At 49.4% G+C, this 24424-nt stretch overlaps 1 protein-coding gene and 1 long non-coding RNA gene across 2 annotated transcripts in view; both read left to right on the forward strand.

The window, feature by feature from the left end:
• Positions 1-1346: 1346 nt before the first annotated feature.
• LOC127930253 (casein kinase I-like) overlaps positions 1347-24424 on the forward strand; it is a 78240-nt gene continuing 55162 nt past the window's right edge. The window contains 1 exon segment of the mRNA XM_052519812.1: positions 1347-1462. Within this exon segment, the coding sequence (XP_052375772.1) occupies positions 1447-1462 (16 nt within the window). The 5' untranslated portion in view covers positions 1347-1446.
• The window catches only part of LOC127930255 (uncharacterized), a 2456-nt gene continuing 1222 nt past the window's right edge, over positions 23191-24424 (forward strand). Inside the window, exons 1-2 of the long non-coding RNA XR_008137506.1 lie at positions 23191-23244; positions 23776-23970. This is a non-coding gene — a long non-coding RNA (uncharacterized LOC127930255). The remainder of the gene's footprint in view (positions 23245-23775; positions 23971-24424) is intronic.

Consider the following 24424-nt stretch of genomic DNA (forward strand, 5'->3'; position numbering starts at 1 on the left):
GAGATGGTTTAATCACAGACAGGATGTGTTTTCAGCAGGAACTGAGATGGGTTAATCAGACAGGATGTGTTTTCAGCAGGAACTGAGATGGTTTAATCAGACAGGATGTGTTTTCAGCAGGAACTGAGATGGATTAATCAAGGTCCCGATGTGTTTCTGTAGGGCCGTGTTTGATTGACACTGGGATGGCTTGGGCTACTCATACATTTACTGATGAGTAAATGATTGAGGCATTTGTTTTCTAATGAAGTGGATTATAATGCGATGATGCTGTCGGGTTGGGTGATTTATCAAATTAATTCAAATGACTGTTTTTGCGCGATGTTCGCCATACTTGTATCGCAAAATCATTTTTTTGTGTATTTTTGTTTTTTTATGAGTGTTTTATGTCCGCTTGTTCTCGTGTCTTCTTGGTCTCGTTCGCTCCTTCTCTGCTGTGAACCTTCCCATTTACACCAGAGATCTCCATATAATGGCGAGAGGCTCATGTCTCCGCCCCTAACAATGGGAGTCGTTGTCCCAAAGGTGGAAAGGCAGGCGACAAGCTTAGTTCCAAAATAAGACCATAGAAACACATTGGGCTTATTGTTGGACAGATTTTGGCGAGAGTGAAACCTCTTGCTTCTCCTCTCTCTCTATAGTTTACATACACACCCTAAACCCCTCCCCCTGTCACTTACAAAAAACTAAATTAACATCTCAAACCAACCCCCTGTTTATGTCTCAACTCCTCAGATTGAGAGCAGAGCAGACACTACTACAACAGGAGTATCAATGAACATTGATTGTGCAAAAGGAATTGCCCAACTCGTCTCACGTGCATTACAGTATCACATATCGCCAGCAGCATTTTAGTCAAATAAAGACCGTTATACTGGCTGTTTAGTCTGTGTTTTATAAAAAAAACACTTATAAAAGGAATTGTCAACTCGTTCTCATTCTGATAAATCAGGTAGGACACTTGATTTCAACATCTGAACAAAGTGGACAGGATAACATGCTGCTCAAACAGCTGGAGATGTACAGAAGGGTGTGTTCATCACAATCTGTTCTACCTGGTTAGCTAGCAGATCTCTCTCTCATTCACTCGCTCTCTCCGATGTTGGCTAGCAGATAGATCCAAGTTGGATCTAAGTGAGCCTATGATCCCGTTGCGTGTAATTCGGCTACAACATCTGGTCTGTGAATATTTCCACTTCGTGATGTGTGGTGGAGTTGTAGTGCAAGACTTGTTCGGGTAACAAATCCAGTTTCTTAAGGAATCCTGCAAGCTTTCTTTCTTAAAGATAGTCAATGAAGAAGTGGACCAATTCTGAGTGTTAATATGTCATCTGTTTGTATTTCTCTCCAGGTACTGATATCTCGGTAGGAGAGGAGGTGGCCATCAAGCTAGAATGTGTGAAGACCAAACACCCGCAGCTCCACATCGAGAGCAAGATCTACAAGATGATGCAGGGAGGAGGTACGACACTGCACCATTTATCTGTCTCACTGGCCTAGTGGTCATCCTACCAACCTAGTGGTCATCCTACCAGCTCTCATCTAGATCACTGTAACTGGCCTAGTGGTCATCCTACCAACCTAGTGGTCATCCTACCAACCTAGTGGTCATCCTACCAGCTCTCATCTAGATCACTGTAACTGGCCTACCAGCTCATCTAGATCACTGTAACCGGCCCAGTGGTCATCCTACCAGCTCATCTAGATCACTGTAACTGGCCTACCAGCTCATCTAGATCACTGTAACCGGCCCAGTGGTCATCCTACCAGCTCTCATCTAGATCACTGTAACTGGCCTACCAGCTCATCTAGATCACTGTAACTGGCCTACCAGCTCATCTAGATCACTGTAACCGGCCCAGTGGTCATCCTACCAGCTCATCTAGATCACTGTAACTGGCCTACCAGCTCATCTAGATCACTGTAACCGGCCCAGTGGTCATCCTACCAGCTCATCTAGATCACTGTAACTGGCCTACCAGCTCATCTAGATCACTGTAACTGGCCTAATGGTCATCCTACCAGCTCTCATCTAGATCACTGTAACTGGCCTAGTGGTCATCCTACCAGCTCTCATCTAGATCACTGTAACTGGCCTAGTGGTCATCCTACCAGCTCTCATCTAGATCACTGTAACTGGCCTAGTCATCCTACCAGCTCATCTAGATCACTAACTGGCCTAGTCATCCTACCAGCTCATCTAGATCACTGTAACTGGCCTAGTGGTCATCCTACCAGCTCTCATCTAGATCACTGTAACTGGCCTAGTGGTCATCCTACCAGCTCTCATCTAGATCACTGTAACTGGCCTAGTGGTCATCCTACCAGCTCTCATCTAGATCACTGTAACTGGCCTAATGGTCATCCTACCAGCTCTCATCTAGATCACTGTAACTGGCCTAGTGGTCATCCTACCAGCTCTCATCTAGATCACTGTAACCGGCCCAGTGGTCATCCTACCAGCTCATCTAGATCACTGTAACTGGCCTACCAGCTCATCTAGATCACTGTAACTGGCCTAGTGGTCATCCTACCAGCTCTCATCTAGATCACTGTAACTGGCCTAGTGGTCATCCTACCAGCTCTCATCTAGATCACTGTAACTGGCCTAGTGGTCATCCTACCAGCTCTCATCTAGATCACTGTAACTGGCCTAGTGGTCATCCTACCAGCTCTCATCTAGATCACTGTAACTGGCCTAATGGTCATCCTACCAGCTCTCATCTAGATCACTGTAACTGGCCTAGTGGTCATCCTACCAGCTCTCATCTAGATCACTGTAACCGGCCCAGTGGTCATCCTACCAGCTCATCTAGATCACTGTAACTGGCCTACCAGCTCATCTAGATCACTGTAACTGGCCTAGTGGTCATCCTACCAGCTCTCATCTAGATCACTGTAACTGGCCTAGTGGTCATCCTACCAGCTCTCATCTAGATCACTGTAACCGGCCCAGTGGTCATCCTACCAGCTCATCTAGATCACTGTAACTGGCCTACCAGCTCATCTAGATCACTGTAACTGGCCTAGTGGTCATCCTACCAGCTCTCATCTAGATCACTGTAACTGGCCTAGTGGTCATCCTACCAGCTCTCATCTAGATCACTGTAACTGGCCTAGTGGTAATCCTACCAGCTCTCATCTAGATCACTGTAACTGGCCTAGTGGTCATCCTACCAGCTCTCATCTAGATCACTGTAACCGGCCTAGTGGTCATCCTACCAGCTCTCATCTAGATCACTGTAACCGGCCCAGTGGTCATCCTACCAGCTCTCATCTAGATCACTGTAACCGGCCTAGTGGTCATCCTACCAGCTCTCATCTAGATCACTGTAACCGGCCTAGTGGTCATCCTACCAGCTCTCATCTAGATCACTGTAACCGGCCCAGTGGTCAACCTACCAGCTCATCTAGATCACTGTAACTGGCCCAGTGGTCATCCTACCAGCTCATCTAGATCACTGTAACTGGCCTAGTGGTCATCCTACCAGCTCTCATCTAGATCACTGTAACTGGCCTAGTGGTCATCCTACCAGCTCTCATCTAGATCACTGTAACCGGCCCAGTGGTCATCCTACCAGCTCATCTAGATCACTAACTGGCCTAGTCATCCTACCAGCTCATCTAGATCACTGTAACTGGCCTAGTGGTCATCCTACCAGCTCTCATCTAGATCACTGTAACTGGCCTAGTGGTCATCCTACCAGCTCTCATCTAGATCACTGTAACTGGCCTAGTGGTCATCCTACCAGCTCTCATCTAGATCACTGTAACTGGCCTAGTGGTCATCCTACCAGCTCTCATCTAGATCACTGTAACTGGCCTAATGGTCATCCTACCAGCTCTCATCTAGATCACTGTAACTGGCCTAGTGGTCATCCTACCAGCTCTCATCTAGATCACTGTAACCGGCCCAGTGGTCATCCTACCAGCTCATCTAGATCACTGTAACTGGCCTACCAGCTCATCTAGATCACTGTAACTGGCCTAGTGGTCATCCTACCAGCTCTCATCTAGATCACTGTAACTGGCCTAGTGGTCATCCTACCAGCTCTCATCTAGATCACTGTAACTGGCCTAGTGGTCATCCTACCAGCTCTCATCTAGATCACTGTAACTGGCCTAGTGGTCATCCTACCAGCTCTCATCTAGATCACTGTAACTGGCCTAATGGTCATCCTACCAGCTCTCATCTAGATCACTGTAACTGGCCTAGTGGTCATCCTACCAGCTCTCATCTAGATCACTGTAACCTGGCCCAGTGGTCATCCTACCAGCTCATCTAGATCACTGTAACTGGCCTACCAGCTCATCTAGATCACTGTAACTGGCCTAGTGGTCATCCTACCAGCTCTCATCTAGATCACTGTAACTGGCCTAGTGGTCATCCTACCAGCTCTCATCTAGATCACTGTAACCGGCCCAGTGGTCATCCTACCAGCTCATCTAGATCACTGTAACTGGCCTACCAGCTCATCTAGATCACTGTAACTGGCCTAGTGGTCATCCTACCAGCTCTCATCTAGATCACTGTAACTGGCCTAGTGGTAATCCTACCAGCTCTCATCTAGATCACTGTAACTGGCCTAGTGGTCATCCTACCAGCTCTCATCTAGATCACTGTAACCGGCCTAGTGGTCATCCTACCAGCTCTCATCTAGATCACTGTAACCGGCCCAGTGGTCATCCTACCAGCTCTCATCTAGATCACTGTAACCGGCCTAGTGGTCATCCTACCAGCTCTCATCTAGATCACTGTAACCGGCCTAGTGGTCATCCTACCAGCTCTCATCTAGATCACTGTAACCGGCCCAGTGGTCATCCTACCAGCTCATCTAGATCACTGTAACTGGCCCAGTGGTCATCCTACCAGCTCTCATCTAGATCACTGTAACTGGCCTAGTGGTCATCCTACCAGCTCTCATCTAGATCACTGTAACTGGCCTAGTGGTCATCCTACCAGCTCTCATCTAGATCACTGTAACTGGCCTAGTGGTAATCCTACCAGCTCTCATCTAGATCACTGTAACTGGCCTAGTGGTCATCCTACCAGCTCTCATCTAGATCACTGTAACTGGCCTAGTGGTCATCCTACCAGCTCTCATCTAGATCACTGTAACTGGCCTAGTGGTCATCCTACCAGCTCTCATCTAGATCACTGTAACTGGCCTAGTGGTCATCCTACCAGCTCTCATCTAGATCACTGTAACTGGCCTAATGGTCATCCTACCAGCTCTCATCTAGATCACTGTAACTGGCCTAGTGGTCATCCTACCAGCTCTCATCTAGATCACTGTAACTGGCCTAGTGGTCATCCTACCAGCTCTCATCTAGATCACTGTAACCGGCCCAGTGGTCATCCTACCAGCTCATCTAGATCACTGTAACTGGCCTACCAGCTCATCTAGATCACTGTAACTGGCCTAGTGGTCATCCTACCAGCTCTCATCTAGATCACTGTAACTGGCCTAGTGGTCATCCTACCAGCTCTCATCTAGATCACTGTAACCGGCCCAGTGGTCATCCTACCAGCTCATCTAGATCACTGTAACTGGCCTACCAGCTCATCTAGATCACTGTAACTGGCCTAGTGGTCATCCTACCAGCTCTCATCTAGATCACTGTAACTGGCCTAGTGGTCATCCTACCAGCTCTCATCTAGATCACTGTAACTGGCCTAGTGGTAATCCTACCAGCTCTCATCTAGATCACTGTAACTGGCCTAGTGGTCATCCTACCAGCTCTCATCTAGATCACTGTAACCGGCCTAGTGGTCATCCTACCAGCTCTCATCTAGATCACTGTAACCGACCCAGTGGTCATCCTACCAGCTCTCATCTAGATCACTGTAACCGGCCTAGTGGTCATCCTACCAGCTCTCATCTAGATCACTGTAACCGGCCTAGTGGTCATCCTACCAGCTCTCATCTAGATCACTGTAACCGGCCCAGTGGTCATCCTACCAGCTCATCTAGATCACTGTAACTGGCCCAGTGGTCATCCTACCAGCTCATCTAGATCACTGTAACTGGCCTAGTGGTCATCCTACCAGCTCTCATCTAGATCACTGTAACTGGCCTAGTGGTCATCCTACCAGCTCTCATCTAGATCACTGTAACTGGCCTAGTGGTAATCCTACCAGCTCTCATCTAGATCACTGTAACTGGCCTAGTGGTCATCCTACCAGCTCTCATCTAGATCACTGTAACCGGCCTAGTGGCCATCCTACCAGCTCTCATCTAGATCACTGTAACTGGCCTAGTGGTCATCCTACCAGCTCTTATCTAGATCACTGTAACTGGCTTAGTGGTCATCCTACCAGCTCTCATCTAGATCACTGTAACTGGCCTAGTGGTCATCCTACCAACTCTCATCTAGATCACTTGACCTCTCACTGGAATACTGTAGTAGTTTGAATGTATTGTTGACCTCACTGGAATACTGTTGCAGTTTGAATGTATTGTTGACCTCACTGGAATACTGTTGCAGTTTGAATGTATTGTTGACCTCACTGGAATACTGTCGTAGTTTGAATGTATTGTTGACCTCACTGGAATACTGTTGCAGTTTGAATGTATTGTTGACCTCACTGGAATACTGTTGCAGTTTGAATGTATTGTTGACCTCACTGGAATACTGTTGCAGTTTGAATGTATTGTTGACCTCACTGGAATACTGTCGTAGTTTGAATGTATTGTTGACCTCACTGGAATACTGTAGTAGTTTGAATGTATTGTTGACCTCACTGGAATACTGTTGCAGTTTGAATGTATTGTTGACCTCACTGGAATACTGTTGCAGTTTGAATGTATTGTTGACCTCACTGGAATACTGTTGCAGTTTGAATGTATTGTTGACCTCACTGGAATACTGTCGTAGTTTGAATGTATTGTTGACCTCACTGGAATACTGTCGTAGTTTGAATGTATTGTTGACCTCACTGGAATACTGTTGCAGTTTGAATGTATTGTTGACCTCACTGGAATACTGTTGCAGTTTGAATGTATTGTTGACCTCACTGGAATACTGTTGTAGTTTGAATGTATTGTTGACCTCACTGGAATACTGTTGCAGTTTGAATGTATTGTTGACCTCACTGGAATACTGTCGTAGTTTGAATGTATTGTTGACCTCACTGGAATACTGTCGTAGTTTGAATGTATTGTTGACCTCTCACTGGAATACTGTAGTAGTTTGAATGTATTGTTGACCTCACTGGAATACTGTTGCAGTTTGAATGTATTGTTGACCTCACTGGAATACTGTCGTAGTTTGAATGTATTGTTGACCTCACTGGAATACTGTAGTAGTTTGAATGTATTGTTGACCTCACTGGAATACGGTTGCAGTTTGAATGTATTGTTGACCTCACTGGAATACTGTTGCAGTTTGAATGTATTGTTGACCTCACTGGAATACTGTCGTAGTTTGAATGTATTGTTGACCTCACTGGAATACTGTTGTAGTTTGAATGTATTGTTGACCTCACTGGAATACTGTTGCAGTTTGAATGTATTGTTGACCTCACTGGAATACTGTTGCAGTTTGAATGTATTGTTGACCTCACTGGAATACTGTTGCAGTTTGAATGTATTGTTGACCTCACTGGAATACTGTTGCAGTTTGAATGTATTGTTGACCTCACTGGAATACTGTCGTAGTTTGAATGTATTGTTGACCTCACTGGAATACTGTTGCAGTTTGAATGTATTGTTGACCTCACTGGAATACTGTTGCAGTTTGAATGTATTGTTGACCTCACTGGAATACTGTTGCAGTTTGAATGTATTGTTGACCTCACTGGAATACTGTTGCAGTTTGAATGTATTGTTGACCTCACTGGAATACTGTTGCAGTTTGAATGTATTGTTGACCTCACTGGAATACTGTCGTAGTTTGAATGTATTGTTGACCCGCTGCTGCTAAAATACATTAACTGCTGAACTATTCCAGTGAGTGTGGGTTTTCCTTCTTCTCATTGTAATTAGCTGAGTAACAGGACAGAGCCAGTTAGCCCTGGGGTTAACCCTGTCTACATTTACATTCAGCCTCACCACTGACAGTCCAGATCCTCCGTGACCTTTACCCTGGCCATTCAGTCAGTCCGGATCCTCTGTGACCTTTACCCTGGCCGTTCAGTCAGTCCGGATCCTCTGTGACCTTTACCCTGGCCGTTCAGTCAGTCCGGATCCTCTGTGACCTTTACCCTGGCCGTTCAGTCAGTCCGGATCCTCTGTGACCTTTACCCTGGCCGTTTAGTCTGTCCGGATCCTCTGTGACCTTTACCCTGGCCGTTCAGTCAGTCCGGATCCTCCATGACCTTTAACCTGGCCGTTTAGTCAGTCCGGATCCTCTGCATGTGTCCTAGTCCCACTGACAATTGTGTTGTTTAAAGGTGTGTTTTCCCCCCTCCAAGGTGTGTGTTGTTTAAAGGTGTTTCCCCCATGCGGTGTGCGCGTACCTAAGTGCAAGCTTTTGTGTGTGTAACAACCTGCACTCCCAGTAACAGGCTTATCACCACCACAGCCCTCCAGCCCCTCACCCCTGGAGGGTTGCCCCAGCAGGGTGCTCTGACATTGGGACAGGATGGAGCGATAACCTGGGTTCCTGGAGCCCTGTGGGTCTCATTCGTTTGTGCCCTATATCCTTCTTTTTCACTGCTCCCCTCTCCTCCACCAATCCCCTCACCTCTTGATCTCTCCATCATTGGTTCTATCCTTCCTCTCTGTCATCTCCCCTCTATCCTTCCTCTCTGTCATCTCCCCTCTATCCTTTCTCTCTGTCATCTCCCCTCTATCCTTTCTCTCTGTCATCTCCCCTCTATCCTTTCTCTGTCATCTCCCCTCTATCCTTCCTCTGTCATCTCCCCACTATCCTTCCTCTGTCATCTCCCCTCTATCCTTCCTCTGTCATCTCCCCTCTATCCTTCCTCTGTCATCTCCCTCTATCCTTCCTCTCTGTCATCTCCCCTCTATCCTTCCTCTCTGTCATCTCCCCTCTATCCTTCCTCTCTGTCATCTCCCCTCTATCCTTCCTCTCTGTCATCTCCCCTCTATCCTTCCTCTCTGTCATCTCCCCTCTATCCTTCCTCTCTGTCATCTCCCCTCTATCCTTCCTCTCTGCCATCTCCCCTCTATCCTTCCTCTCTGCCATCTCCCCTCTATCCTTCCTCTCTGTCATCTCCCCTCTATCCTTCCTCTCTGTCATCTCCCTTCTATCCTTCCTCTCTGTCATCTCCCCTCTATCCTTCCTCTCTGTCATCTCCCCTCTATCCTTCCTCTCTGTCATCTCCCCTCTATCCTTCCTCTCTGTCATCTCCCCTCTATCCTTCCTCTCTGTCATCTCCCCTCTATCCTTCCTCTCTGTCATCTCCCCTCTATCCTTTCTCTCTGTCATCTCCCCTCTATCCTTCCTCTCTGTCATCTCCCCTCTATCCTTCCTCTCTGTCATCTCCCCTCTATCCTTCCTCTCTGTCATCTCCCCTCTATCCTTTCTCTCTGTCATCTCCCCTCTATCCTTTCTCTCTGTCATCTCCCCTCTATCCTTTCTCTCTGTCATCTCCCCTCTATCCTTTCTCTCTGTCATCTCCCCTCTATCCTTTCTCTCTGTCATCTCCCCTCTATCCTTTCTCTCTGTCATCTCCCCTCTATCCTTTCTCTCTGTCATCTCCCCTCTATCCTTTCTCTGTCATCTCCCCTCTATCCTTCCTCTGTCATCTCCCCTCTATCCTTCCTCTGTCATCTCCCCTCTATCCTTCCTCTGTCATCTCCCCTCTATCCTTCCTCTCTGTCATCTCCCCTCTATCCTTCCTCTCTGTCATCTCCCCTCTATCCTTCCTCTCTGTCATCTCCCCTCTATCCTTCCTCTCTGTCATCTCCCCTCTATCCTTCCTCTCTGTCATCTCCCCTCTATCCTTCCTCTCTGTCATCTCCCCTCTATCCTTCCTCTCTGTCATCTCCCCTCTATCCTTCCTCTCTGTCATCTCCCCTCTATCCTTTCTCTCTGTCATCTCCCCTCTATCCTTTCTCTCTGTCATCTCCCCTCTATCCTTCCTCTGTCATCTCCCCTCTATCCTTCCTCTGTCATCTCCCCTCTATCCTTCCTCTGTCATCCCCTCTATCCTTCCTCTGTCATCTCCCTCTATCCTTCCTCTGTCATCTCCCCTCTATCCTTCCTCTGTCATCTCCCCTCTATCCTTCCTCTCTGCCATCTCCCCTCTATCCTTCCTCTCTGCCATCTCCCCTCTATCCTTCCTCTCTGCCATCTCCCCTCTATCCTTCCTCTCTGTCATCTCCCCTCTATCCTTCCTCTCTGTCATCTCCCTTCTATCCTTCCTCTCTGTCATCTCCCCTCTATCCTTCCTCTCTGTCATCTCCCCTCTATCCTTCCTCTGTCATACCCTCTATCCTTCCTCTCTGTCATCTCCCCTCTATCCTTCCTCTCTGTCATCTCCCCTCTATCCTTCCTCTCTGTCATCTCCCCTCTATCCTTTCTCTCTGTCATCTCCCCTCTATCCTTTCTCTCTGTCATCTCCCCTCTATCCTTCCTCTCTGTCATCTCCCCTCTATCCTTCCTCTCTGTCATCTCCCCTCTATCCTTCCTCTCTGTCATCTCCCCTCTATCCTTTCTCTCTGTCATCTCCCCTCTATCCTTTCTCTCTGTCATCTCCCCTCTATCCTTTCTCTCTGTCATCTCCCCTCTATCCTTTCTCTCTGTCATCTCCCCTCTATCCTTTCTCTCTGTCATCTCCCCTCTATCCCCTATCCTCTGTCATCTCCCCTCTATCCTTTCCCTCTCGCTCTCTCCCACCCTCTCTCTGGCCAGATGGCATGTGCGCCTGGGGAGGAGAGGGTGGAATAGACGGAAGGGGAAGGAGGGAGGTGTGGGGGAGGGGCAGAGCGCTGCATTCCTCTTCTCTGGGGCGCCATCCCTCCATCCTCCAGCTCATGAATATTCATACAGTGTGTGTGCGTGGTAAAATGAGCCTCCGGTGTAGCAGCAAGAACAAAGCACAACCATGTTGTATTATATGATCAAACAGAGATGACGCATTGCTGCACAACCATCATTATTATCCCCATATTCCCCATTATCCTACTGACCACTGGGTCAATGCTGCACAACCATCATTATTATCCCCATATTCCCCATTATCCTACTGACCACTGGGTCAATGCTGCACAACCATCATTATTATCCCCATATTCCTCATTATCCTACTGACCACTGGGTCAATGCTGCACAACCATCATTATTATCCCCATATTCCTCATTATCCTACTGACCACTGGGTCAATGCTGCACAACCATCATTATTATCCCCATATTCCCCATTATCTTACTGACCACTGGGTCAATACACACCATAGTCCCCATTATCTTACTGACCACTGGGTCAATACACACCATAGTCCTCATTACCCTACTGACCAGTGGGTTAATACACACCATAGGCCCCATTATCCTACTGACCACTGGGTCAATACACACCATAGTCCCCATTATCCTACTGACCACTGGGTCAATACACACCATAGTCCCCATTATCCTACTGACCACTGGGTCAACACACACCATAGGCCCCATTATCCTACTGACCACTGGGTCAATACACACCATAGTCCCCATTATCCTACTGACCACTGAGGCAATACACACCATATTCCCCATTATCCTACTGACCACTGGGTCAACACACACCATAGGCCCCATTATCCTACTGACCACTGGGTCAATACACACCATAGTCCCCATTATCCTACTGACCACTGGGTCAATACACACCATAGTCCCCATTATCCTACTGACCACCGAGGCAATACACACCATATTCCCCATTATCCTACTGACCACTAGGTCAACACACACCATAGTCCTCATTATCCTACTGACCACTGAGGCAATACACACCATAGTCCCCATTACCTCATTACCCTACTGACCACTGGGTCAATACACATCATAGTCCCCATTATCCTACTGACCACTGGGTCAATACACACCATGGTCCTCATTACCCTAATGACCACTAGGCCAATACACACCATAGTCCTCATTACCCTACTGACCAGTGGGTCAACACACACCATAGGCCTCATTATCCTACTGACCACTGGGTCAACACACACCAAAGTCCTCATTATCCTACTGACCACTGGGTCAATACACACCATAGTCCTCATTATCCTACTGACCACTGGGTCAATACACATCATAGTCCTCATTACCCCTAATGACCACTAGGCCAATACACACCATAGTCCCCATTACCTCATTACCCTACTGACCACTGGGTCAATACACACCATAGGCCTCATTATCCTACTGACCAGTAGATCAATACACATCATAGTCCCCATTATCCTACTGACCACTGGGTCAATACACACCATAGTCCCCATTATCCTACTGACCACTGGGTCAATACACACCATAGTCCCCATTATCCTACTGACCACTGGGTCAACACACACCATAGTCCTCATTACCCTACTGACCACTGGGTCAATACACACCATCGTCCCCATTATCCTACTGACCACTGGGTCAATACACACCATAGTCCCCATTATCCTACTGACCACTGGGTCAATACACACCATAGTCCCCATTATCCTACTGACCACTGGGTCAATACACACATAGTCCTCATTATCCTACTGACCACTGGGTCAATACACACCATAGACCTCATTACCCTACTGACCACTGGGTCAATACACACCATAGTCCCCATTATCCTACTGACCAGTGGGTTAATACACACCATGTTACTCTATCAATATTGGCTAATCAGTATGATATATATATATATTGCTTTATCATTTTGCTCTACGGTAGGAAACGGACTGAAACCGGGAGGGACTACCTGAACTTGTCCAATAAGAAACACAACATTGTTGTTGCAATATGTTTTGGTAGGTTTTACCCTAATGAATACATCCCAGGTTCTGGAACAGAACCAGATGGGAGGAAGCTATTTTAGACTCCAGTTCCGTCCCATATGGCACCCTATTCCCTACATAGTGCACTACTTTTGACCAGAGCTCTATGGCACCCTATTCCCTACATAGTGCACTACTCCTGACCAGAGATCTATGCACCCTATTCCCTACATAGTGCACTACTTTTGACCAGAGCTCTATGGCACCCTATTCCCTACATAGTGCACTACTCCTGACCAGAGATCTATGCACCCTATTCCCTATATAGTGCACTACTTTTGACCAGAGCTCTATGGCACCCTATTCCCTACATAGTGCACTACTCCTGACCAGAGATCTATGCACCCTATTCCCTATATAGTGCACTACTTTTGACCAGAGCTCTATGGCACCCTATTCCCTACATAGTGCACTACTTTTGACCAGGGGCCCTATAGTGGTCTGATGAGAATGAGTGCACTATATAGGGACTAGGGTGCCATATGGGATACAGACAGGCTATTTAGTGCTGAGTGACCCTACAGGTCCTTAGATGGACACTGTACATTCTGCTGCTTAATATATCCAGTGGTCTGGTCTATGTAGTCTAAGGTTGAGCTGCTTCTAAATATATTATGATGCTGTATCAGTATGGGGGCTCCCGAGTGGCGCAGCGGTCTAAGACACTAGAGGTGTCACTACAGACCCAGGTTCGATCCCGGGCTGTATCACAACCGTCCGTAATCTGGAGTCCCACAGGCCGTCCCACAATTTGGCCCAGCGTCGTCCGGGCTAGGACGACGCCCGGGGTAGGCCGTCATTATAAATAAGAACTTGCTCTTCTCTCTTGCTCAACATGGGCCTGGGAGGCTCACAGAGATATTAGCATCCACAGTATTCTGTTCTTAACCCTGGGCAACATGGGCCTGGGAGGCTCACAGAGATATTAGCATCCACAGTATTCTGTTCTTAACCCTGGGCAACATGGGCCTGGGAGGCTCACAGAGATATTAGTATCCACAGTATTCTGTTCTGAACCCTGGGCAACATGGGCCCGGGAGGCTCACAGAGATATTAGCATCCACAGTATTCTGTTCTTAACCCTGGGCAACATGGGCCTGGGAGGCTCACAGAGATATTAGCATCCACAGTATTCTGTTCTTAACCCTGGGCAACATGGGCCTGGGAGGCTCACAGAGATATTAGCATCCACAGTATTCTGTTCTTAACCCTGGGCAACATGGGCCTGGGAGGCTCACAGGGATATTAGTATCCACAGTATTCTGTTCTGAACCCTGGGCAACATGGGCCCGGGAGGCTCACAGGGATATTGGTATCCACAGTACTCCACAAATGTTCCATTTTTCAACTCAATATTTATTTTATTCCACAATTATTAATATATATTTTTTTATTTTATTTACATAAAAGCACTAATTTAAAGCTGGAATCCTTAGTTGCTACATCCATCTTTGGTATGGCAAACCCTGATGTACCCACTTGATTCTTGAAGAATATAACTTATAAGTGCTTCATGAGCTTAGTTCAACTGTGGTACCCCATCAGAACCCAGAATACAACCTGGTTTTACTCCAATGTTTGGAAACAAAGTAAACTAACACTGTGGAGCCTCAAAACATAGTTAAAACTATATTGTTGATATCATGGATGGTCAGTCCTTACATCCACAGCTCTGTCTAATTGAATGGCTATATTTCTCCAGGCCCATCCCTCAGCTTTTTACCAAAACCGAGACTTAGAATTGAAGGAAATTAGCTTGAAAACTGCCACATTTTTCTCTCCGATGCAAAGAGGTGGGTGGACCTTTTGAAAAAACAATGTTCCTTGGTGAAACTTGGTTGGTCCAGCCCTGCGCTGCCAAACTCCTAGTTAAACCCCTCGTATGCTATTTCTGTCTCACTGGAGTTATGAGGGGGTCCCTGGCCCCAACAAGTTGGAGAACCCCTTATCTAGCGTTTTCAACTGTAGCCCATATACAGGCTGCTGCTGCTGCTAAAAACAGCCTCCTGGTGTGGTGTCCTGCTCGTTGGAGATGGTCTATGTGCTGCTGTTAGCCTTGCTAACACACACTCTGCCTGGCTAGCCCATATACGTCTCCTCCAGCTTCCAGAACACACTCTGCCTGGCTAGCCCGTAGACGTCTCCTCCAGCTTTCAGAACACACTCTGCCTGGCTAGCCCATATACGTCTCCTCCAGCTTCTAGAACACACTCTGCCTGGCTAGCCCATATACGTCTCCTCCAGCTTCCAGAACACACTCTGCCTGGCTGGCCCATATACGACTCCTCCAGCTTCTAGAACACACTCTGCCTGGCTAGCCCATATACGCCTCCTCCAGCTTCCAGAACACACTCTGCCTGGCTAGCCCATATACGCCTCCTCCAGCTTCCAGAACACACTCTGCCTGGCTAGCCCATATACGTCTCCTCCAGCTTCTAGAACACACTCTGCCTGGCTAGCCCATATACGTCTCCTCCAGCTTTCAGAACACACTCTGCCTGGCTAGCCCATATACGTCTCCTCCAGCTTCCAGAACACACTCTGCCTGGCTAGCCCATATACGTCTCCTCCAGCTTTCAGAACACACTCTGCCTGGCTAGCCCATATACGTCTCCTCCAGCTTCCAGAACACACTCTGCCTGGCTAGCCCATATACGCCTCCTCCAGCTTCCAGAACACACTCTGCCTGGCTAGCCCATATACGTCTCCTCCAGCTTTCAGAACACACATTTACATTACATTTAAGTCATTTAGCAGACGCTCTTATCCAGAGCGACTTACAAATTGGTGCATACACCTTATGACAACCAGTGGAACAGCCACTTGCATCTAAATCTTGTTGGGGGAGAGAGGGGGGGGTGAGAAGGATTACTTACCCTTACTTACCCTATCCTAGGTATTCCTTGAAGAGGTGGGGTTTCAGGTGTCTCCGGAAGGTGGTGATTGACTCCGCTGTCCTGGCGTCGTGAGGAGTTTGTTCCACCATTGGGGGCCAGAGCAGCGAACAGTTTTGACTGGGCTGAGGCGGGAACTGTACTTCCTCAGTGGTAGGGAGGCGAGCAGGCCAGAGGTGGATGAACGCAGTGCCCTTGTTTGGGTGTAGGGCCTGATCAGAGCCTGGAGGTACTGAGGTGCCGTTCCCCTCACAGCTCCGTGGCGAGCACCATGGTCTTGTAGCAGATGCGAGCTTCAACTGGAAGCCAGTGGAGAGAGCGGAGGAGCGGGGTGACGTGAGAGAACTTGGGAAGGTTGAACACCAGACGGGCTGCGGCGTTCTGGATGAGTTGTAGGGGTTTAATGGCACAGGCAGGGAGCCCAGCCAACAGCGAGTTGCAGTAATCAAGACGGGAGATGACAAGTGCCTGGATTAGGACCTGCGCCGCTTCCTGTGTGAGGCAGGGTCGTACTCTGCGGATGTTGTAGAGCATGAACCTACAGGAACGGGACACCGCCTTGATGTTAGTTGAGAACGTCAGGGTGTTGTCCAGGATCACGCCAAGGTTCTTAGCGCTCTGGGAGGAGGACACAATGGAGTTGTCAACCGTGATGGCGAGATCATGGAGCGGGCAGTCCTTCCCGGGAGGAAGAGGAGCTCCGTCTTGCTGAGGTTCAGCTTGAGGTGGTGATCCGTCATCCACACTGATATGTCTGCCAGACATGCAGAGATGCGATTCGCCACCTGGTCATCAGAAGGGGAAAGGAGAAGATTAATTGTGTGTCGTCTGCATAGCAATGATAGGAGAGACCATGTGAGGTTATGACAGAGCCAAGTGACTTGGTGTATAGCGAGAATAAGAGAGGGCCTAGAACAGAGCCCTGGGGACACCAGTGGTGAGAGCGCGTGGTGAGGAGACAGATTCTCGCCACGCCACCTGGTAGGAGCGACCTGTCAGGTAGGACGCAATCCAAGCGTGGGCCGCGCCGGAGATGCCCAACTCGGAGAGGGTGGAGAGGAGGATCTGATGGTTCACAGTATCGAAGGCAGCCGATAGGTCTAGAAGGATGAGAGCAGAGGGAGAGAGTTAGCTTTAGCAGTGCGGAGCGCCTCCGTGATACAGAGAAGAGCAGTCTCAGTTGAATGACTAGTCTTGAAACCTGACTGATTTGGATCAAGAAGGTCATTCTGAGAGAGATAGCGGTAGAGCTGGCCAGGACGGCACGCTCAAGAGTTTTGGAGAGAAAAGAGAGAAGGGATACTGGTCTGTAGTTGTTGACATCGGAGGGATCGAGTGTAGGTTTTTTTCAGAAGGGTGCAACTCTCGCTCTTGAAGACGGGAGGGACGTAGCCAGCGGTCAGGGATGAGTTGATGAGCGAGGTAAGGTAAGGGAGAAGGTCTCCGGAAATGGTCTGGAGAAGAGAGGAGGGGATAGGGTCAAGCGGGCAGGTTGTTGGGCGGCCGGCCGTCACAAGACGCGAGATTTCATCTGGAGAGAGAGGGGAGAAAGAGGTCAGAGCATAGGGTAGGGCAGTGTGAGCAGAACCAGCGGTGTCGTTTGACTTAGCAACGAGGATCGGATGTCATCGACCTTCTTTTCAAAATGGTTGACGAAGTCATCTGCAGAGAGGGAGGAGGGAGGGGGGAGGATTCAGGAGGGAGGAGAAGGTGGCAAAGAGCTTCCTAGGGTTAGAGGCAGATGCTTGGAATTTAGAATGGTAGAAAGTGGCTTTAGCAGCAGAGACAGAGGAGGAAAATGTAGAGAGGAGGGAGTGAAAGGATGCCAGGTCCGCAGGGAGGCGAGTTTTCCTCCATTTCCGCTCGGCTGCCCGGAGCCCTGTTCTGTGAGCTCGCAATGAGTCGTCGAGCCACGGAGCGGGAGGGAGGACCGAGCCGGCCTGGAGGATAGGGGACATAGGGAGTCAAAGGATGCAGTAAGGGAGGAGAGGAGGGTTGAGGAGGCAGAATCAGGAGATAGGTTGGAGAAAGTTTGAGCAGAGGGAAGAGAAGATAGGATGGAAGAGGAGAGAGTAGCGGGGGAGAGAGCGAAGATTGGGACGGCGCGATACCATCCGAGTAGGGGCAGTGTGGGAAGTGTTGGATGAGAGCGAGAGGGAAAAGGATACAAGGTAGTGGTCGGAGACTTGGAGGAGTTGCAATGAGGTTAGTGGAAGAACAGCATCTAGTAAAGATGAGGTCAAGCGTATTGCCTGCCTTGTGAGTAGGGGGAGGGTGAGAGGGTGAGGTCAAAGAGGAGAGGAGGGGAAAGAAGGAGGCAGAGAGGAATGAGTCAAAGGTAGACGTGGGGAGGTTAAAGTCGCCCAGAACTGTGAGAGGTGAGCCGTCCTCAGGAAAGGAGCTTATCAAGGCATCAAGCTCATTGATGAACTCTCCGAGGGAACCTGGAGGGCGATAAATGATAAGGATGTTAAGCTTGAAAGGGCTGGTAACTGTGACAGCATGGAATTCAAAGGAGGCAATAGACAGATGAGAAAGAGAGAAAGACCACTTGGGAGAGATGAGGATCCCGGTGCCACCACCCCGCTGACCAGAAGCTCTCGGGGTGTGCGAGAACACGTGGGCGGACGAGGAGAGAGCAGTAGGAGTAGCAGTGTTATCTGTGGTGATCCATGTTTCCGTCAGTGCCAAGAAGTCAAGGGACTGGAGGGAGGCATAGGCTGAGATGAACTCTGCCTTGTTGGCCGCAGATTGGCAGTTCCAGAGGCTACCAGAGACCTGGAACTCCCGTGGGTAAAACGCGCTGGGACCACCAGGTTAGGGTGGTCGCGGCCCACGCGGTGTGGAGCGTTTGTATGGTCTGTGCAGAGAGGAGAAGAACAGGGATAGACAGACACATAGTTGACAGGCTACAGAAAAGGCTACGCTAATGCAAGGAAATTGGAATGACAAGCGGACTACACGTCTCGAATGTTCAGAAAGTTAAGCTTACGTAGCAAGAATCTTATTGACTAAAATGATTAAAATGATATAGTACTGCTAAAGTAGGCTAGCTGGCAGTAGCTGCGTTGTTGACACTACACTAATCAAGTCGTTCCGTTGAGTGTAATAATTCTACAGTGCTGCTATTCGGGGGGCTAGCTGGCTAGCTAGCAGTGTGCCTGGCTAGCCCATATACGTCTCCTCCAGCTTCCAGAACACACTCTGCCTGGCTAGCCCATATACGTCTCCTCCAGCTTCCAGAACACACTCTGCCTGGCTAGCCCATATACGTCTCCTCCAGCTTCCAGAACACACTCTGCCTGGCTAGCCCATATACGTCTCCTCCAGCTTCCAGAACACACTCTGCCTGGCTAGCCCATATACGCCTCCTCCAGCTTCCAGAACACACTCTGCCTGGCTAGCCCATATACGCCTCCTCCAGCTTCCAGAACACACTCTGCCTGGCTAGCCCATATACGCCTCCTCCAGCTTCCAGAACACACTCTGCCTGGCTAGCCCATATACGTCTCCTCCAGCTTCCAGAACACACTCTGCCTGGCTAGCCCATATACGCCTCCTCCAGCTTCCAGAACACACTCTGCCTGGCTAGCCCATATACGCCTCCTCCAGCTTCCAGAACACACTCTGCCTGGCTAGCCCATATACGCCTCCTCCAGCTTCCAGAACACACTCTGCCTGGCTAGCCCATATACGTCTCCTCCAGCTTCTAGAACACACTCTGCCTGGCTAGCCCATATACGCCTCCTCCAGCTTCCAGAACACACTCTGCCTGGCTGGCCATATACGTCTCCTCCAGCTTCTAGAACACACTCTGCCTGGCTAGCCCATATACGCCTCCTCCAGCTTCCAGAACACACTCTGCCTGGCTAGCCCATATACGTCTCCTCCAGCTTCTAGAACACACTCTGCCTGGCTAGCCCATATACGTCTCCTCCAGCTTCCAGAACACACTCTGCCTGGCTAGCCCATATACGCCTCCTCCAGCTTCCAGAACACACTCTGCCTGGCTCCAGCCCATATACGCCTCCTCCAGCTTCCAGAACACACTCTGCCTGGCTAGCCCATATACGCCTCCTCCAGCTTCCAGAACACACTCTGCCTGGCTAGCCCATATACGCCTCCTCCAGCTTCCAGAACACACTCTGCCTGGCTAGCCCATATACGTCTCCTCCAGCTTCTAGAACACACTCTGCCTGGCTAGCCCATATACGCCTCCTCCAGCTTCCAGAACACACTCTGCCTGGCTAGCCCATATACGTCTCCTCCAGCTTCTAGAACACACTCTGCCTGGCTAGCCCATATACGCCTCCTCCAGCTTCCAGAACACACTCTGCCTGGCTAGCCCATATACGTCTCCTCCAGCTTCTAGAACACACTCTGCCTGGCTAGCCCATATACGTCTCCTCCAGCTTCCAGAACACACTCTGCCTGGCTAGCCCATATACGCCTCCTCCAGCTTCCAGAACACACTCTGCCTGGCTAGCCCATATACGCCTCCTCCAGCTTCCAGAACACACTCTGCCTGGCTAGCCCATATACGCCTCCTCCAGCTTCCAGAACACACTCTGCCTGGCTAGCCCATATACGCCTCCTCCAGCTTCCAGAACACACTCTGCCTGGCTAGCCCATATACGTCTCCTCCAGCTTCTAGAACACACTCTGCCTGGCTAGCCCATATACGCCTCCTCCAGCTTCCAGAACACACTCTGCCTGGCTAGCCCATATACGTCTCCTCCAGCTTCTAGAACACACTCTGCCTGGCTAGCCCATATACGCCTCCTCCAGCTTCCAGAACACACTCTGCCTGGCTAGCCCATATACGTCTCCTCCAGCTTCTAGAACACACTCTGCCTGGCTAGCCCATATACGCCTCCTCCAGCTTCCAGAACACACTCTGCCTGGCTAGCCCATATACGTCTCCTCCAGCTTCTAGAACACACTCTGCCTGGCTAGCCCATATACGCCTCCTCCAGCTTCCAGAACACACTCTGCCTGGCTAGCCCATATACGTCTCCTCCAGCTTCTAGAACACACTCTGCCTGGCTAGCCCATATACGTCTCCTCCAGCTTCCAGAACACACTCTGCCTGGCTAGCCCATATACGTCTCCTCCAGCTTCCAGAACACACTCTGCCAGGCTAGCCCATATACGTCTCCTCCAGCTTCCAGAACACACTCTGCCTGGCTAGCCCATATACGTCTCCTCCAGCTTCCAGAACACACTCTGCCTGGCTGGCCCATATACATCTCCTCCAGCTTCCAGAACACACTCTGCCAGGCTAGCCCATATACGCCTCCTCCAGCTTCTAGAACACACTCTGCCTGGCTAGCCCATATACGTCTCCTCCAGCTTCCAGAACACACTCTGCCTGGCTAGCCCATATACGTCTCCTCCAGCTTTCAGAACACACTCTGCCTGGCTAGCCCATATACGTCTCCTCCAGCTTCCAGAACACACTCTGCCTGGCTAGCCCATATACGACTCCTCCAGCTTCCAGAACACACTCTGCCTGGCTAGCCCATATACGTCTCCTCCAGCTTCCAGAACACACTCTGCCTGGCTAGCCCATATTACGTCTCCTCCAGCTTCCAGAACACACTCTGCCTGGCTAGCCCATATACGTCTCCTCCAGCTTCCAGAACACACTCTGCCTGGCTAGCCCATATACGTCTCTTCCAGCTTCCAGAACACACTCTGCCTGGCTAGCCCATATACGTCTCCTCCAGCTTCCAGAACACACTCTGCCTGGCTAGCCCATATATGTCTCCTCCAGCTTCCAGAACACACTCTGCCTGGCTAGCCCATATACGTCTCCTCCAGCTTCCAGAACACACTCTGCCTGGCTAGCCCATATACGCCTCCTCCAGCTTCCAGAACACACTCTGCCTGGCTAGCCCATATACGTCTCCTCCAGCTTCCAGAACACACTCTGTCTGGCTAGCCCATATACGTCTCCTCCAGCTTCCAGAACACACTCTGCCAGGCTAGCCCATATACGTCTCCTCCAGCTTCCAGAACACACTCTGTCTGGCTAGCCCATATACGTCTCCTCCAGCTTTCATAACACACTCTGCCTGGCTAGCCCATATACGTCTCCTCCAGCTTCCAGAACACACTCTGCCTGGCTAGCCCATATACGCCTCCTCCAGCTTTCAGAACACACTCTGCCTGGCTAGCCCATATACGTCTCCTCCAGCTTCCAGAACACACTCTGTCTGGCTAGCCCATATACGTCTCCTCCAGCTTCCAGAACACACTCTGCCTGGCTAGCCCATATACGTCTCCTCCAGCTTCCAGAACACACTCTGCCTGGCTAGCCCATATAAGTCTCCTCCAGCTTCCAGAACACACTCTGCCTGGCTAGCCCATATATGTCTCCTCCAGCTTCCAGAACACACTCTGCCAGGCTAGCCCATATACGCCTCCTCCAGCTTCCAGAACACACTCTGCCTGGCTAGCCCATATACGTCTCCTCCAGCTTCCAGAACACACTCTGCCTGGCTAGCCCATATATGTCTCCTCCAGCTTCCAGAACACACTCTGCCTGGCTAGCCCATATATGTCTCCTCCAGCTTCCAGAACACACTCTGCCAGGCTAGCCCATATACGTCTCCTCCAGCTTCCAGAACACACTCTGCCTGGCTAGCCCATATACGCCTCCTCCAGCTTCCAGAACACACTCTGCCTGGCTAGCCCATATACGTCTCCTCCAGCTTCCAGAACACACTCTGTCTGGCTAGCCCATATACGTCTCCTCCAGCTTCCAGAACACACTCTGCCTGGCTAGCCCATATATGTCCCCTCCAGCTTCCAGAACACACTCTGCCTGGCTAGCCCATATACGTCTCCTCCAGCTTCCAGAACACACTCTGCCTGGCTAGCCCATATATGTCTCCTCCAGCTTCCAGAACACACTCTGCCTGGCTAGCCCATATACGTCTCCTCCAGCTTCCAGAACACACTCTGCCTGGCTAGCCCATATACGCCTCCTCCAGCTCCACTCTGGAATACATGTACTCACTATGACAGATGCTAAAAGCACGTCTCCCCACTTTGGCTTTAAGACGAAGAGACAAACGCACCAGACTGTGTGTGTGTTGCGACACAGGGAGATTGCTGGAGCATGGAGAATATACTTGGCCTCTCGTGTGTGTGTGTGTGTGTGTGTGTGTGTGTGTGTGTGTGTGTGTGTGTGTGTGTGTGTGTGTGTGTGCTTTGCCTATGTTTGTCTCTGTGAACTAGTGTCTGTCTATAGCTGAGCTGGGTAAAGTGTAAAATGCTGATCACCAGTCTACTACTCTATTCTCTCTACTGTATTAAGGCAGGCAGGCAGGCAGGCAGGCAGGCAGGCAGATAGACACTAGGTTAATATGAGCTGACCTCTCTCTGATGATAGACACTAGGTTAATATGAGCTGACCTCCCTCTGATGATAGACACTAGGTTAATATGAGCTGACCTCCCTCTGATGATAGACACTAGGTTAATATGAGCTGATCTCCCTCTGATGATAGACACTAGGTTAATATGAGCTGACCTCCCTCTGATGATAGACACTAGGTTAATATGAGCTGACCTCCCTCTGATGATAGACACTAGGTTAATATGAGCTGACCTCCCTCTGATGATAGACACTAGGTTAATATGAGCTGACCTCCCTCTGATGATAGACACTAGGTTAATATGAGCTGACCTCCCTCTGATGATAGACACTAGGTTAATATGAGCTGACCTCCCTCTGATGATAGACACTAGGTTAATATGAGCTGACCTCCCTCTGATGACAGTCAGGTAGATAGACACTAGGTTAATATGAGCTGACCTCCCTCTGATGACAGTCAGGTAGATAGACACTAGGTTAATATGAGCTGACCTCCCTCTGATGATAGACACTAGGTTAATATGAGCTGACCTCCCTCTGATGATAGACACTAGGTTAATATGAGCTGACCTCTCTCTGATGATAGACACTAGGTTAATATGGGCTGACCTCTCTCTGATGATAGACACTAGGTTAATATGAGCTGACCTCCCTCTGATGATAGACACTAGGTTAATATGAGCTGACCTCCCTCTGATGATAGACACTAGGTTAATATGAGCTGACCTCTCTCTGATGATAGACACTAGGTTAATATGAGCTGATCTCCCTCTGATGATAGACACTAGGTTAATATGAGCTGATCTCCCTCTGATGATAGACACTAGGTTAATATGAGCTGACCTCCCTCTGATGATAGACACTAGGTTAATATGAGCTGACCTCCCTCTGATGATAGACACTAGGTTAATATGAGCTGACCTCCCTCTGATGATAGACACTAGGTTAATATGAGCTGACCTCCCTCTGATGATAGACACTAGGTTAATATGAGCTGACCTCCCTCTGATGATAGACACTAGGTTAATATGAGCTGACCTCCCTCTGATGATAGACACTAGGTTAATATGAGCTGACCTCCCTCTGATGATAGACACTAGGTTAATATGAGCTGACCTCCCTCTGATGATAGACACTAGGTTAATATGAGCTGACCTCCCTCTGATGATAGACACTAGGTTAATATGAGCTGACCTCTCTCTG

This window comes from Oncorhynchus keta, chromosome 5, assembly GCF_023373465.1.
Source record: "Oncorhynchus keta strain PuntledgeMale-10-30-2019 chromosome 5, Oket_V2, whole genome shotgun sequence".
Classification (NCBI taxonomy): Eukaryota; Metazoa; Chordata; class Actinopteri; order Salmoniformes; family Salmonidae; genus Oncorhynchus; species Oncorhynchus keta.